This window comes from Oreochromis niloticus, linkage group LG8, assembly GCF_001858045.2.
Source record: "Oreochromis niloticus isolate F11D_XX linkage group LG8, O_niloticus_UMD_NMBU, whole genome shotgun sequence".
In the NCBI taxonomy this organism is placed as follows: domain Eukaryota; kingdom Metazoa; phylum Chordata; class Actinopteri; order Cichliformes; family Cichlidae; genus Oreochromis; species Oreochromis niloticus.
The window spans coordinates 12,371,260-12,388,971 of NC_031973.2; the positions used below are offsets into that span (position 1 = coordinate 12,371,260).

At 36.9% G+C, this 17,712-nt stretch overlaps 1 protein-coding gene across 4 annotated transcripts in view; it reads right to left on the reverse strand.

The window, feature by feature from the left end:
* The window catches only part of tbata (thymus, brain and testes associated), a 23,466-nt gene continuing 5,754 nt past the window's right edge, over nt 1-17,712 (reverse strand). The window contains exons 1-9 of one of the 4 annotated variants that reach the window (XM_005471371.4): nt 11,956-11,995; nt 11,476-11,694; nt 8,299-8,463; nt 8,092-8,180; nt 7,156-7,305; nt 6,804-6,885; nt 5,069-5,228; nt 4,943-4,983; nt 31-4,268 (exon numbers count right to left, since the gene is read on the reverse strand). In XM_005471371.4, the coding sequence (XP_005471428.1) occupies nt 4,180-4,268; nt 4,943-4,983; nt 5,069-5,228; nt 6,804-6,885; nt 7,156-7,305; nt 8,092-8,180; nt 8,299-8,463; nt 11,476-11,668 (969 nt within the window). In that variant the 5' untranslated portion in view covers nt 11,669-11,694; nt 11,956-11,995 and the 3' untranslated portion in view covers nt 31-4,179. Of the gene's footprint in view, nt 4,269-4,942; nt 4,984-5,068; nt 5,229-6,803; nt 6,886-7,155; nt 7,306-8,091; nt 8,181-8,298; nt 8,464-11,475; nt 11,695-11,955; nt 11,996-17,712 lie in introns of those variants that run through there. The other 3 variants (XM_005471372.4, XM_025909527.1, XM_025909526.1) reach the window with 3 other exon arrangements.

The window sequence follows — 17,712 nt, forward strand, 5'->3', positions numbered from 1 at the left end:
TATAATAAAAATATTATAAATGATCTTTTAATCTATTTGTGAATTTGTTGAACCTTATTTTAATGTGGCACTCGGTTTGGAGCAGAAAGTGACCATCCTCTGGAGCATAGTCAGAGACTCTGTAGAGATGAGCAGTGTAATAAATCACTTTGATAGAGCATGCAAAAATTGTCCTTGAGTCTGTGTTTAGCAATAGTAAAAATTCTCATCATGCTACATAATTTAAAGTGTTGATGTAGATTTATGTCACTGCTCCAGCTTAGGAGTGGTAGTGTTAGGGAGCTGGGTGTGTGTTGAGATTATTTTGTGTTTATGTTTTCTTATGTTATATTGGACTAATGTTAAATTCTTGGGTTGTTATTATTAATTGGGGTTTAGTTGAGTTTTAGTCTAGTTTATGTTTAATCTATTTCTCCTTGTTCATGAGTCTTCTCCTGTCCTCTGTGTATTCTGTCTTGCCCTCTGTGTTTAACCTTTAGTTATCCCCGTGCTTGCATCTCCGGTATCTGTTCTCGTGTCTCTCCTTGTGTTCCGGGTCTCCCCAGTCTGTCGTCTTATTCATGTCTACATGTTCCATGTTGTCAAGCTCGTGTTGTCTTGTCAAAGTCCCATTATGTTCCTGTTTTATTTTGAGGAGTCTACTGTTTCTATGTTCAGTGTGTTTAGTTTTACTTCCCTGTGGTGTCAGGTTCATTTGTATCAGCGGTGTTTCCACTTCCCTCATTACCCTTCTGTGTATTTAAGTCCTGTTCAGTGTCGATTCATCTGTCCAACTCACTTCATGTAACATCAGGTCTCAGGATTTTCTAAGCTGCTGTTCAGCTTCATGTTTAGAGTACTTCACGCTAAAGTTTTGCATGTACCTGTTCAGTTTCATGTTTTCGTTTTCATGTTTAGTTTAGCTGTCCCCAGTTTAGTTTAGTCTTGGTTATGCCCCTGTTCGCCTTGCCTTGTTTTCTTTTCTTGTATTCAGCCTAATAAACGGCTCGGTTTGTGTTACACTTAGTTTTTCTTTCTTCCGTGTCCACTTTGCAAACACACCGGCCGCCCGACCGTAACAGGTAGGTTAAAAATTGGTCTTTTAAACCTACTAAGTACTGAAACTGCAGGGGTTTTTGCTTTGTTTTTTTGTTTTTATTTGAACTATTTGATCATCAAATTGTCACTACTTATTAATCAAGAGTTTTTATCACTGTGACTTTACACTGAGCTGCAAACTGCTCTGGTGTGTTTGCAAAACACAATTATTTTTCTTCTGCCCCTTGGCTGCCTCCAAAAATTAATTTCTGAACGAAGGCAGTCCCGATGGAATCCAGTGTTAGTTCATAACAGATCTGAGTTATTGCTGTTATTGAAGACCAAACTCTCACTTCAGGCGTACAGGGACCAAACAAACTGTAATTTGCCCTATGCCTCCTACTCTTGAATCATCCTCACAAAGGTGACTTCTTGAAGTCTATACGTCATATGGTTGAGCTAATTCTCACCTACCCCAGAGCATCCTTGAGAGGGTAAAGAGCTTTTCCAGTTTAACACAATCATGATGGAAGTAACACTTTCATTCCTGAATCGCAGTTTTGACAAACAGGCAGGCTAAACTCCAATAACTATGATCTCCCTAAGGTTGGAACACACTGTCTGGTCCTTATTGTTAAATATATAAATAGACATACAGTCATCAGCCACTTTGTTAGGTACACCTGTTCAGCTGCTTTAGATGGCCTGCTGTAGTTCAAACTGAGCACCAAAGGGGGAAAGAAATGTCTTCATGGCATGGTTGTTGGGTTTCAGAGCTTTGATTCAAGACACTTTCAAGCTAATATAAAGTAACTCAAATAACTACTTTTTCTAGCCAAGGTATGTAGAAGGGCATTTCTGAACACCAAAAATGTAGAACCTTGAAGCATATACGCTACACTTCATATGCGCTCACCAAAACTGGACAATAGAAGAACGGAAAAATGTTGTTGGGTCTGATGAGTCCTGATTTCTGCTGTGGCATTCTGATAGTAGGGTTAACATGGATCCCTTGTACCAGTGGTTCAGGCTGTTGGCTATTGTTTAAACACCACACACTACTCAAGTATTGTTGCTAGCGTGTTCATCCCTATATGAGCACAATGCAACAATCTTCTGATGGCTGCGTCCCCCAGGAGAACGCACCATGCTACAAAGGTTAAATCATCTCAAATGAATCTCTTGAACATTACAGTAACTTCACTTTACTCAAATGGCCTACACAGTTTCAATCCAATAGCGCTACTTTTATGAACAGGAGATTCACATGAATGTGCAGCTGATTAATCTGCAGTAGCTGCATGATACCTTGAAACCACAACGAATTCAGGCAGTCCTGAAGACAAAAAGAATAGACAGATGAATTCAAAACTAGCAAAGTGTAAATAATGAAATGGACAGTGAGTACAACTCAGATCTGTTGGTCCACACTGGTCAGATAAGGTGTTAGTAATGTCATTGTCTCCGAGGATTAAATTAAAGGTTAAATCACATGTCGGTGTGACTTAATTACACAAATTGATCTTTGAAGTAATTTGTAACTGTAACAAACCACTGGAAGCAATATGAAACCTAAATTGAAAAAATATTTAATCTGTTAACTGCATAAACTAAAAAAGGCTTTGCGGGTGTCTACGTTTTTGTTCCCTGTGCTGTTACAGTTAGGTTTATAACAGATGAAAAACCAAATTAAGGCAACAGGGAGTACTTTGTTGGTTGCTAATGGTTTCAGAAAACATTATGCAAGATTTTATAATGGGCTTCATTACACACAAAAACTTGTAAACATGACAAAATGCAGGCATTCACCACACAGCGTCAGTTATGCCTTAGGGGGCAATATTCTTGGCCATGTAGTGTTTGGTAGACACAAAGAGGAGAGAAAGCAGCGGCACTGAGCTGCAATGGTGAATGTGAAAACTCTGACTTCTTAGAGCTTTTGAAACTCGCTTTCTTCAAAGTCCTTGGTTGAAAAGCAAAAGCATGGCATCTGTTAGTTTTAAAAGAAGAGATATAGAAGAAAATCAGAAAAAAGCAAGTCTGAAGTGAAAACACTTCAGTAAGTAGAAAATTACAACAAAAGGTTGGTTCAGGACAGAAAATCTTATTAAGCATAAACTGTTAAGAGTGTTTACTATCATATCTATATGTCATAATTTTTGTTGACCAGTTTATGACTCAGAAGAAAAATAAACAGCTGATAGTTTTGTATATCACTTAAATGTATTGGCCTACACATTAGCGAATAATTTAAAAGGAATGCAGTACATTATGTAGCATAATGTATATTAACGGCTAAAATTATGATAATAATGACTTGCAGTCATAGGAGTAGTTGTAAAAGATCTTTGCAAATTAATGCAGCAATAAATATTCTGGTGTATATAAAATTACAGGCACACTTACCAAATAGGTACTTTTATTTTTCATGAATGAACTGCTTTTTTTTATGAGCTGTTGCTTGTTTATTACTTCATCTGTGAAGCAGAACCTGACTCTTGGCTTGATTTCCATTGTTTGTTTCTCTAACAGTCTTAATTTTTCTGCACTTGATTCTCTTCCATGCTGCAGTAGAAATATATACAGTAAGATACTATAATAAGACTCAAGCTTTTAGTATAAGTTCAAGCTCACATTATTTTGTCTGGCCAGCCCTATATGTTTATATGTTTTACATATAAAATCAGGATAGCTAAGTAAGCTCTTTGACGTTTTTCAAAAAGAAGAAGATAATTTCTGCTATATCTCCATTTATGGAAGGTTTGCCACCCTGCCAAAAGTAAACAATTTTTATTCTTTACACAGACATTTCCTTTTTTATGTCTTTATTTGAAAAGTAAAATAAGAAAAACTGATCAAATCTTCAGATTCTGGAAACAAATTAGTTACTAAATTCATATATATACATACATATATATATATATATATATATATTATTTATTAAATGTCGCTTCAATTGGTTTCTAACCATGATACCTTTGAAAGCTAATAAGCAATTATGTAACTGTATCCATAATTATTACACCACACAATCACATCTACAGTATATAATCCTATTGATTTACAAATGAAAATAAAGATAAGCTAACTAGGTATTGGACTACATTTCACATAGCACAGAAATAATACAATATAACTAGTTTCTTGGAAGATGATTCAGCTCTATGCACTATCCCCCTCCTGAAGTGAAGGAACCTGAACACTTTCTGCCTCTGAATGGACTGCCAGGACTTCTGCATCACCAATCCGCTCTGCAAAGAACACTCCAGTCAGATTCATGCTAAGAGAGTAATTTTCCACATACTACAGAGCCACAAATTCTATCAGGAAAAAAAAAGAAAAATGGAAACTCATTATGTTACACAGCTGTTTTCTGAATTTATTGGTTCTGACTCATAGCAGATTTTAAATTTGCTCTTATTTGAGCTGCTCAAGATTAATATGAATAATTGGATCCCTTCTAAAATGCATTACTTATTTCCGCAAATGCCTTTTCATTGTAACATTTTATTTATGAAGTACATTATCGTTTCTATTCTCAGAAGTATCTGCTTTAAATAGGGCATTATTTTTCAACTTTCACAAAAAGGAATCATTTAAAGAAGCCTAAGTCAAGTCAATCAAGACAAAATCACTGGAGGAAAAGGAGCATTTAAGAAGAGGCTGGCTGAATTTTTTAATCACTCTAGGGATGTCAGTCCAAAAAAATGATGCCAGCAAAAGAAGCTCAGAAAAGAGCTGCCATTCAAGCGAAGGACAGACATAAACAGTGTGGCTTAGGGTGGCTTTGTAAAATGTAAAGGCCAAACTGTATATTAAATATATTCCAAAAGACAGGAAAAACTAAACTGTGCAAAACTTTACATGTTAAAATAATTTTTAAAAATACATACGTAACAGAAAGTGACAAGCATAATCAAATTACCTGGTTTTTCATCAATGGCTGTTTGATTGACTTGGTGTGAACTGTGGATAAACAAGATTAAAACACATTTAGCTTGAAACATTTCTGCACCAAAAAAAAGAGCAAAGTCTGACAGTTCACTCTCACCTCCTCCTGTGTGTTTTTCCCCATGGCTGCTCAAATGATGCAGCATACACAGATGGAGACGCTCCAGGATGAAACGCCTGGAGCTGCTGGAAGTTCCGCTGGTTAGAGAGGTCGACACCGTCCAGAGCTTGTCTGATCATCCCCATCACCAGATCTTTTTCTGCAGGTAAGCAATAGTACAGCAGGAGTAAATGCAAAATTTAAATATTTACCGTAAAAGTGAATTAAGCTAATTCTATAACCATTATTTTTGTGCTGTCTCCTGCCCCACCCTGAGCCTGGTTCTGCCTGAGGTTTCTTCCTGTTTAAAGGGAGTTTTTTCCTTCCCATTGTGGCCAAGTGCTTACTCACAGGAGGTCGGCTAATTGTTGGGGTTTTCTCTGTATTATTGTATGGTCCTTACCATATAATATAAAATTCCTTGGGGCAAATTATTGTTCTGATGTAACATTACATAAAAAAACAAAATTGAAATGAAGAAAAACAATGTATGTACCTTTAAGCACCAGGTGGTTGTGTGTTAGAATTTTTTTCAACAGCATTTCAAGGGTTTTTAAAGCTGACCGGAAGGAATTGAATCATGAAATTGAGAAGTCATATAAACAGGACAAGTGTACAGATTTAGTTCTCATATACAGGAGTGTAGAACTGATTGTAACAATGTCCTATGTCTGTGGGATAGTGATTAATGTACTGCAGTCAGATATAGCATTTAAAAGCAGTTTATATATTGTATAATATATATGTAACAAGTAAAACAAGTATAGAAATTCATTCTTTGGCCACTTTATTTGATGCACCTTGCTAGTACAGGGTTGGATTTTTGCCTTTTGCCCAACAAGGAAGCCTGTGGTGTTCATGCAATGCTCGGTGGGTTTTAAGAGGCTCAAAGAGTGCTAAGAAAATTAGATCAACCTGAACAGCTGTTACAAAACAGGATGCATTTGTGCTTTCATGTTGTTTACGCCAAATTCTGACTATCATCTGTCATCTGACTATCAATTTTGCCGGAATGAGATAGACACTCTCTCTTCTTTGAAAATTAGGCTTCGAACTTTCTTTTTGATATAGCTTATAGTTAGGGCTGGATCATGTGACTCTAAACCATCCCTTTGCTATGCTGCAATAGCCCTAGTCCACCAGAGAGGCTTCCAAATGTACACTGAGCATTTCTTCCCAACTAACTTTCCCTCCACTACTGTATTTAAACATTAATAATTATTCATCTCTGGCTCTCCTACAGCGTGTCTCTCGTCCTGTCTCTCTTTGCTCTCTTTCCCCTCACCCCCAACCAGTCACAGTGAATTGCAGCCCCTCCCTTGATCTCGTTCTGTCAGAAGTAAATTCCTGTTAAAACAAGCTTTTTGCCACTCTCATCAAGTACATGCTCATAGAGGGTCATGTGATTATTGGAGTTATTGGAGTACAGCAGTTTCTGAAATATTCAGACCAGCCCGTCTGGCACCAACAACCATACCATGTTCAATGTCAAATAGATGACCCAACTCTGATGATGAGATATTGGCATTACCAAGCAGTTAAAAGAGCAGTGTGCATACATGTACGTATAGAAAAAATCCAAAGTGACAAATTAATTGCTAAAAAAGTAGGAGGGGGGTGCAGTGCCAGACTCTTGAAAGTGCATGTATTAGGAAATGGTCTAGAGAACCTGTATTTATTACTGGAAATGGTAGTGTACATATCTCTGCTGTGTATGTGGAATGAGGATTTTTACCTCTTTGGCCTGAAAGAAGAAGCCACTGCTGCACTGTGGAGAGGGAGTCTGTCTGCAGGATCTGACAAAGTATCTCCAAAACCTGACAAGAAAGCGACAGACCGTCACAACAGTAGCTGAAAGATCACATGAATTTTTATTGAGCTTATTAGTGAACTTCTCAAGAAACTTGGTGATGGTGTCTTGCCAGGGGATATTTTTCAGATATCTAATTAAGTAACTTTGACCATAAGCTGTACCCTCTGTGATGTTGGATCTTGCCTTTTTAACCTTTTTGTCTGTTTGTTTGTTTTAACCCTAAAACACCTCATATTATACAGTACAGCTCAGGATTAGTTAACCAGTATTTTACCATAAGTTCTTGATCATGGAAGGGTTGAGGATGGCTCATGCGCTGGTATTGAGATTTGCGCAGGTAGGACTTGGAGGATGGAGGAATAAGTCTGCCAGTCTGAGCTGAATATTGAGTCTTTCGCCGGACAAACTTTTCCTCTGGTTGTTCCTGCAGCACATGGATACATTTTTGACCTCAGTTCTAAGGTCAAATGGCCGAGAGTCCCAGATTTAAACCCAGTGGGAGTATCCCCCCAAAGAGGGACAAAGGAGGGACACCTTGGCTCATGTGATTAGAGGATCACCAGGGGGTCCTTTGTCCCTCTTTGGGGGGATACTCCCACTGGGTTTAAATCTGGGACTCTCGGCCATTTGACCTTAGAACTGAAGAAGCTTCTTGGATGAGAGGTGAAATGTCTTCAAGCAACTTAAAGAAGTCCAGACGCTTTTCTTCGCAAACTCCTTTGACTATGTGAGATTGAACTAATCTACTACATCAGCAAGCTAGCATGCACATGGAAGACATGAAATGTAATATTTCCTATCTCTTAGCTTAGTTCGTGAGGTAAATCAGCAGTCTTTGTCAGTAAACATGGCTTAACAGTAAAAAAATACCACATTTATCATATACAGTCATACCTAACAAAACTATTTTGAAACCCAGATTGCTGACTATGTTGTTCTACTTATAAAAATTACTCAAACAGATGTATCTTTACCACTTAAATTAGAAAATATGTAAAAAACAAAAATAATGAAAAACGTGAAGGTATTAAGTATATTGTCCATATACTGTCACATCCAATCTCTAAATTCCCTTTACCATCAGGCACTGGATAGCAATAATCAAACAAAGGATTTTTTACTGTATGTCAATTACTGTAAAAATACATGAGAATTCAATTACTAGGACTCTCTCACACACACAGAGCCACACACAGACACATAGTAATACCTCTCTTTTGTCCTTTTGTGTTTGGGAAGTTAGACTGATTTTTGCAGCCAGTTCTTTGAGCTCATCTCGCCAGGCTTCTGACAATAGTGCTGTGAAAAAAAGAAACGATTACAAAACAATTAAAGCCATTACTCAAAATTGGCTTCTTTGGGGACCATTAGAAAAGAAATAAAGACGTTTAGGTGTCATGTATGTTAGTACACATACCTGATTTAGTTTTGTCTCCGTAGACTCCATAAAGATTTTGAGCAAGCTGAAAAGGTGGCTCTGCTGCTTTCCTGTTTATGTGGCTCTTGAGAAGTGGATGAGGAAATAACGATGACGTGACACACCAATCATCTCTTACCATGCAAATTGGTCTGCCTGTGAATCCTGTGGGAATGAGAAATGCTCAGTATTCACCCTGCTCACAGAAAAGTGCTTTAGAGGCACAAATCCATCGAAGCAGTACCATTTAAAAAACTGGAGCCAGCAGAATCCCTGCTGAGAATAAACGTGACGAGTTCATGGGAACCTCAGGGATGTAACCTTCTTTTCTACCAGTAATGCAGTAAATTTATCCCTTTCATGTTACACATTGGCATTCCATGTGCCCAAACAGCTGCTTGAAATATTTCATATAGAGCAGGTTGTGAAAGAAGGAAGGCTTCAAGAATGGAGACCTTGTTAATGGCTTTAGCTCATATATTAACTTTAATTAGCTCTGACAGGTAATCACCTCGAGTCAGAATTAATTAGAACGCAAACAGATTGTAATTCAGTGTGTCCCAGGTAGACTAGATAATAACCTCTAAATTAATGCAGCAAAGAGACTTTGCAGTCTCAAGTTGAAAAGCATTTGGTAATGACAAAGGGAAAATGCTAATTGAGGACAGCAGAATACGATGTTAACACAATATTATCACATTAAAAGGTTTGTAGGTGATAAACTTTAAAAACCCTGATGTACTATAGCTAACTTGCAAGACACAAAAAATATAATTTGGTATAGTTTTGTTTGTTTTAATCATATTACATTTGTATTTATGGTGCAACTAAATTTTACTGTATTTCATACTAACTTGTGAACATTAAGATGTTGTGACTTTGCGACTGAGCATGCTGCTGTTAGCATTTTCTTTTAAAAACTATGCTAAAAAGAGCCTTACAAAAAGCACAACTACACACTTCTAACATGTTGTGGAAGAAGTTTGCCTTCAGCACTTTCTGCCAGGCTTTCTAACACATGGTTGACATGGGAAAGGGTTTTACTGAATCTAAATTTGTATGTTTTTTTTTCTTTTTCCCAAACCTAACAACCTGGATCAAAGTGGAAAAAGATGAAAATAATAAGCCAGCACTGACTTTCGTTAACAAATACAAACTCCAGTCTCCTGGGTGAAAATATCTTTGAGCAATTATTCCAGCACAGTCTCCTACCTTCATAGACTTTATTACTCCTTACTTTAACTGAATTTTAGTGATGGATGGATACTTTCTTGGACACACTTAATTTGATTCAGTTAAACAGTTATTCAGTTATTTGCTATGATTTCTTCAATAAGTTGTTTAATTCTTGTTTGCATAAACAGTGCAAAGCATTAAGCTAAATATCACTGACAAATTATATATAGTGTGTCCAATTATCAGGGCAGCTTTAATAAAAGCTGCCTCTAAATGGAAACAGATTTGATTTAGAAAAGAGATAGATAGATAGATAGATAGATAGATAGATAGATAGATAGATAGATAGATAGATAGATAGATAGATAGATAGATAGATAGATAGATAGATAGATAGATCGGAACCAATCACAACAACAGTTGCATTCGGGTGCTTTACTTTGCAAGGGAAAGACCTGACAAAAATACACACTGTGCCACAAAAGGCATTTACACCTATGTATGCTAAAAGTGCCAAGTCAACTGACTCATCAACCAGACACTGTCCACTCCCATAATGAAAACATGGCATGCAAAATTTGAATATACTGTGCACCGATGCACAGTTGTGGTCAGATTACATCCACTGATCACGGGCATAAATTGGTAAGTTTGGGCTTTTAGTGATTTCTTTGAATCCCTCATTCGGGGTGGAATGATTGCACAACATACATATTTGATGATGTTAATAAACTAGAACTGAGTGCACAATCTGGATGATTAAATGTCCCAAATTGCTGAGGGACATTTAACCAGATATAATGAACAAATCATTAAAAGTCGAAACTTACCACGACATTACGTAATAAGTTTATATAACATTTTGACCAGGACCACAGTACAAAAACGCCTTATTGTTTACCTATGCTTAACAGCAACACGCACCTACAAAAATGTATATATAAAATGGCATGTAGGTAATTTTGTAGACTGGACTAATTCACATGAAATCCCTTATACACTAAGTTATCCTATATTACAATTTTGATATAGTCACTAAACACAAATAATACTGACATGGGAAAAATCACAATTTGACATTGTGACATTAAAAATTTGTATATTCTATATTTATTAAATTATTTTATTATTAATGTTATTGTCTTTCATGGTCACGCCCACCCCATCTCTTGCAGTGGTGGGTGTGGCTTCAGGAAACCACAGGCAGACACCCCTGTGTTCCATCCATCCTCTTGGATGCTGCTGTAAGACATACCCACAGACCAGCCTGACCCACTCTTCCCCACCTGACATAACCACTTACCTGCCAGCCTGTCTGACCCACTCTCACCCCACTTGCCAAAGTCACTTATCTTCATAGAGCATTAAAGCGAGGCTCTCAGGAAAGGAGAGGAGCCAATTCTGTTTTGTAGAGACTTACCTCAACAGCTCTGGCCAAGGAAAAAGAGACACAACTATTTGGTAAATTCTGAAGTCATTTACCTGGGCCTGTGTTTGGTTCCTGCTGAACAACTGCTAAGACACTGATTCAAAGACTCCATGTTTTACTGAATTACCTTGTTGTCATTTTTATTTGAGAATACTGTACTGCATTTTGAGTCCATCAGCGTGAACTTTGAAAATGTTCATTTAATTACAATTAAATGATTTTATCATAAGGTGTTTTAAGTCCATAAATACTAAATCACCTGCAATCTAGTCTGTTGGCAGGTGATTGCTAGGCAACAACATAAATACGCCATAATATGTGACATAGATAAGAACCTTCAAGAACCTGAGCTGCATCAGGCCCAGTTTTAGCTGAGATTTTTGTGGGTTACAGTTAGATCATTTGAACCAAGATGGGAGCTAGAGTATTGTCTTATGTTTATTTCTTAAAAATGCTTCTTATTTATAGCACCTAAAACACACATATAAAAAAACATATCTTAGGGTTTATTTGAAAATAATACATTTAATAAAATGAATGAATATCTTCCGCTTGCCCAGATGTTTGCTCACCTTGAATATGCCTCATCCTGTGTGGATGAGGGTTGTGCCGGGAGAAGAATGAGTGGTGACTCAAGGCACCAAAACATGGACTGCTTTTTGTAAGCGTCTTGGTAAATTCAGGAGTGAATGGGAAATGGTTAATCTGAGCGAATTTCCCTTCAGCTGTCATCCCCCTCGATTCCAGGCTGTGTGCTCTCGACATGTCTGGGCTGAAAGCTTTGTCTCAGTCTGTATGAATGAAGGAAAAGCTGTTGAGTAAAGTCCTATTTTGAAATAAGGTGGCAGAATGTCAAAACCCCAACATTTAAAACTACTTTGATTGCAAAGTTATGAACATACATGCTAAACATAAATAAATAAATAAAAATCAAGAACTAAGACCGTTAGAACGCAAACTTTCCTTTGACACACCCCTCCCACGCCCTCAAATGCCTAACATAAAAATAATTACAACTTTACCCAGAAAATTACTCAGAAGAAGCACCCTACCTCTGAAAACAGGCACCAGCTTACAGCCTTAGGTCTGCAGTGCTATGTGTTGTTTTTGTTGCCAAGAAACCTGAACTAAACAAAGGTGTCTGAGCACCGCCACACCGAGCCACTTCATTCAGACACCGTTTTCATATGCAAAGCAGAATGTATTTATCCTATTCTGCACTGATTTATGAAAATCTCAAAGTTGAGGTAAGAAAAAAAAGCACCGCTTTGTTTTTACCACAAAATTGAGTTTACTTTCCTATCTTTGACAGCTGTTTTAATGTGGTCTTGCTGTATTGTTCTAGCAAAAAAACTATCGACTGTAGGTCCAGATTGCAACGTATACAACCTTCTCAACACTCGTTAATAAAGAACTGCAAGCCAAGGATCATGTGACCCGATGTAGGCGCAGCAGTAAATCTGTGAAGACTGCAGGACTATTACTAAAACTAAAACTCTTAGTTTTACAAATTGAACAATAGCAACTTGTTGCTGTACATGACAGTTACATTAAAGATCAAACATGAAAGACAAACCACTTGCATTTCTTTAAGTTAAATTATTTTTCACTTCTCTATTAATATTTTATTAGCAGTTCTACTGCACAGTTCTCCCCTTCAGGCAAATCTGTCGCATCTAATAAGACCAGCAATAGATTAGTTTACAGTAGCTAGAGAAACATCCCATGGGCACTGCTTATTGCCAATATTAGACAGATATGAGAGTTTTCAGCAATCAGTGCCTCCTGAAATGTTTCATTTTTGTTTTATTTCTTAGAAAATAAAACTCATTCTCAGCCAGTGCGGTCTATTATTACATCTTGCATAGCCATAAATAATTAGCAGCCTTCTTTTAATTCAGTCTGTTGTATATATGACACGTCTTTTAGAGGTAGAAGTAAGTGGGTTGGTCTGTAGAGTGAACCTCAAGACAATACACAATGTGCACAATGCTTATTATTCCTTCCTCTTGTTGTTTGTAGGTGAGGTCATAGCTCTGTGTGCTTTGCTTTGTATTAGCTTAATTTAAACTACTTAGGTGAATATATTGTCAGGTCTTGAGAATGATCCATCAATGGAGTAGTCATTTTGCAGCCTCACTTTTCAATAAACAGTTGAAGAAATGTGATATAACCCGATCCATATCTCAAGTGTCAGTGCAAACTGTATTTGGATATGCTTCACTGAACACAGACAATGTGTGTGGGTATTCAGAAACATTAGTGATTCATACCGCTGCAAGAACTTTAAGAGAAATACAGCAACCTTTTATTCTCGCCAGGTTACACGGGGCAGTATTTCAACAAAGGCTGTTGAAAATATGTCTAAGCTTCTTCCTGGACTCAGGGTCAACCACATGAACCAGAAGCAGGGTCAAAGTGCTGTTTGATGTCCTTTTCAAGATTGAGTTAGATAAAATAGAATAGGAAAGGTACAGACAGTGTAAGATGTTTTCACAGTAAAGCAGGTGTGAACCTTGATCAAGCGATTCTCATTTATTTAGAATATAAGGCAAAAGACTCATTCAGATACTGAATGAGTCTGCTTTTCATACGCGATAGAAATTTTTTTATATTGACTGTATTTAATTATATTACCACTTATATCCTAGCAGTATTTACCAGCAAGTATAGTGTGGGTGGTCACCAGTTGACAGCAGAAATGGCCTGCACCCATGCATACAGACATATTGATTCTCTGGAGCGTTTAATGATATTATGTGTTGTAGATGAGAAAATCATTTGCAATTTTAGATTGATTTACTGTTAAAATGCAGAAACATTTCCATACGTCTTCCAGATGTGTGTGTTCATGTTCGTGTTACAAACCTAATTCATTATGAGATGCTTTATCACACACACTGTTTCAAGGCTTTTCTTGACCATGCCTCTATCCTTTTCAAACACGTTGATGGCATCAAATTCAAAATAGGAGGAACAAGCTACCTCGGCAGCTCGCACCACAGCTGTTGTCTCCATGTGTGATTGAGCAGATTGTTGGATGACCTTCTTAATGCAACCTCAAATGCATGTGTGTCTCCTCACATAATTAAAGCAGGGATCTTTCAGGAATGTTACTATCAGTTTTTTACAGAATATGATGCCTGTCTATGTTATGTTATGTTATGTTATGTTATGTTATGTTATGTTATAATAAATGATTTATTTTTGGTTCCTATTACTGTTGCTTTAGTGTAAGCTGCATTTTACTGCCAGATTAAGTTAAAGTGCTTAACAAATGTTTTAGACCACCTATTATAAAAACAAGAAAACACCAGTTTTTTAGAAAGCAATGATGAGAATTGTTTAAAACTGAAAACTATTGTTACTTATCAGGCAAATAAGAAAAAATTTTTACTTTTTTATACACAAATTTGAGCCGGCACACTGAACTTCTGTGAGAAGTCAGAAATTAATCGAGCATAACATTAAACCACTAAAACAATTTTTTATGTTGAGGAATGCCAGTAAAAATGCAAGTAAATAACTGTAATTTGGCACAGCTTGAACATACAGTTGCAGTAACTATTACAGAAACATTAAAAATTTAATGTATTAATTAATTAATAAACGGTAATTCCCAGTAATGCTAACTTAAACACAGACCTGTGATGCTTTAATACATTTATTACACAGGGCAGGGATGGTTAGTGCCAACCAGAAAAACTGGGCCCCATGTCTGGACTTGGCTATCTTGCTCTCCTGCTAAGCTGTTGTGTTATTAAATGCTTGCAGCTATTTTTTATTGCTCCTTCATGTTGTTTTCCTGCACCCAATAACATTCATTCAGTCCACTGAAAATGTTTATGTACTATTAACATTCTTCTTTTTTTGCCTTATGGACATTTCATTTTAATAAGGGTGTCATTCCTTTTGTCAGGGACTTACGAGGCAGGTAATAACAATAACAATGTATTTCCAGCTAATCCAGATTTACATATAGTTTAAAAGAATCCTAAAGGAATACTATTAGATTGTTAGAATGATCTGCAATAATAAGTTAGACAAATGCAGTGGAGAAAAATGTATGATATTTGAAATATAGTGGAATAGAAGGAGAGAGCTGGATGTAAAAGTAGTTCAAATTTGAACTGAAGGACACTGCATTCAACAGCTGTTTTTCCACCCCTCCTTAATTTTCTTCTTTCGTCTTGGACAGAACTGTTATTTTAAAAATTCATCATCATCTTGTCATAACATTGAAGTATCTATAAACAAAACCAGCCAACTGTAATTGTGAATATTTTCAAATTACTATTACAAAAAGGTAATCCCAAATAAAATGTCCACTACTGCAACAAATCACTCAGCACAATGCGACACATCACTGCTGTCTAATGTATAGGTTTTGTGTTTGCTTTCCATCAGATAGAGATGCAGTTCTATGGGTTAATCTCCTGTCTGGTGGGTGGATGGAACTTAATAAAAACTAGATATCCCTCTCTGAAGGTAAGGGCATTCATCATCACAGGCCTCCAATACTTGCTGAGACATCTTTTTTTATGCAAGTCTGTCCTTGAAATAGTTGAACGAGGGTGTACACCAAACTCAAAAATCTAATCAGAAATCTTATTTCTATCAGTGGGTAAATAGAGTTTATGGTTAACTTCGTAGCGTGAATCCCCAACTGCATGCCTGCATGCTTTGGCTGCCATAAAGAAATATTGCATAGAGTAATTTAAATAAGCACGTAGTACAAAAATGCTGATGTTAAAGAGTTAAGCTGACATAGGGTGACATACAGTATTTGATCATGTCAAAGTTAATGACACTCTATTAATAACTGACATTACATTTCACCTAAAACCACTAATGAGAACCTCATTATGACATTAGATGAAATACATTGGATTGCACAAGCCATTAGGACTTATCGTCCAGGAACTATGAAAGTCTGGTGAAACTTTTAGTGTAGTCGATGTGGAAAAATGTGGCTGATATTGCAATGCCAGCGGCAGTGCTCCTGGGAGAATTCTAGAAAAAAAATTAACACGAGGTCTTGCAGAGTAATCTAATATAAAATTCCTGGTGACAGTGTGATTATTAAGATCATTAGTTGTAAAAAGACACGGCTGGTGACACATGTCAAAGATGCAGCAGTTCCTGCCTGCAGTTTTTCACTAACAAGACTAATGAGTAAAGTTAACAGTGACAAGGATGGAATTTAATAAGGACTGTGGAAGGAAGGAATTGATCTTTTTCAAAGTGGAAAAGGTAAACAATTTTTCTAAAGAGGCGTCTTGGGATACTGTACTTCAAATATAAAGAGTCCCAGGTATAGATTCATAGATTCAAGTTTTTATTTTTTATTTTTGGCTGATTTGCAAACTATGCAGTATTTTATTGCATGTACTGACTTTATGCAGTACTGTGAGCAAATATTTCCCCCTTCCTGATTTGGTTTTCTTTCTGTGGGATAAAATTCCTCCAAAGCAAAATTAGACTTATTGCAACGTATCACACACACTTTACTCCTACCAATGGTGTCACAACCAGTTATGACATTTAGGGGGCAATTATTTTTTTTATTCCCTTAATAAATGACTCAGGAACCTCGGGAAAGGGGGCAAATACTTTTTCACAGAACTGTAGAGAGACATCAAAATCATAATCTGGTTGGTAAAGTCGTCAGGAGAGCTCAAAGTTATTTTTACATAAATATTCAACAAGTCAGTTAAAAAGCCAGTCAGACAAGATTAGAAATGAATCATTCATCATTAATCAGTATTTGTTTAATCCCTGTCTGGTGTGAATAGGACAGTTGTGTGTTTCTACTGAACCTTGAAAGATAACTTAAAAATCAGTCTGCATTTTATCATCTCCTCACAAGGGCCCAAGATGTGTCTAGACTAAACACGAAATACTTCTAAATATTTCTTTCTTTTAAAGTGCAAAAATAAAGGTTGCTGAAGTGAAGGGAGAAATTTTATGTTTTCTCTACTTCAGCTGATTCATTTCACCTTGGTAGAAATTTGTCTTGTCCATCTCTGCCCAACTGTGTTTTTATACTGACCTCTTAACCAACAGCGGGTGTAGTCTTTTTCTGTTGACCTGCACATGCAGCTGTGCCGGCGGAGGAACAACATCACATGTAAGGACTAATGTGAGTGTTAGCATTTTTGTTGAAAATGTGAAGAAAAATGACACTGATCTCCTTCTCTTTGATCTCCTAGATGATCATTTCTGTAGCCCTTCCTTTCTTCTATTCACACACCTGTAACTCATAGATGTTTTGTGCCATGCACTGTCATACCCGAAGACTCAGAGTATCTATTTTTGCACCTCTTGTTTACAGTATGCTGTGCATCAAAATCAAATTTTCTAAAATTACCTTGTCTCCTGTGCCTTCAGTTAAACAATTTCAGTTGCTGTCCTCAGTGAATTATTCTTTTTCACTTGCATATACATTCACTTGTCAGATACACCTGATCTACTGAACTACTCATTAAGCATCATATCAGCCAATCACACTGCAGCAGTTCAATGTATTTAGGCATGTAGACGTTGTCAAGATGACCTGCTGAAGTTCAAACCGAGCATCAGAATGCGGAAGAAAGCAATTTAAGTGACACTGAACATGTCATGGAGGTCTGTACCATACAAACTGGTCTGAATATTTCAGAAACTGCTGATTTACTGGGGTTTTCCCAGATGATCGTCTCTAGGCCAAAGCTCAGATGAGTGTGGACAGACTGCTTGGGGCTGATAGGAAGGCATCAGTAACTCAAATGACCACTCATTATAACCAAAGTATGCAAATGAGCATCAAA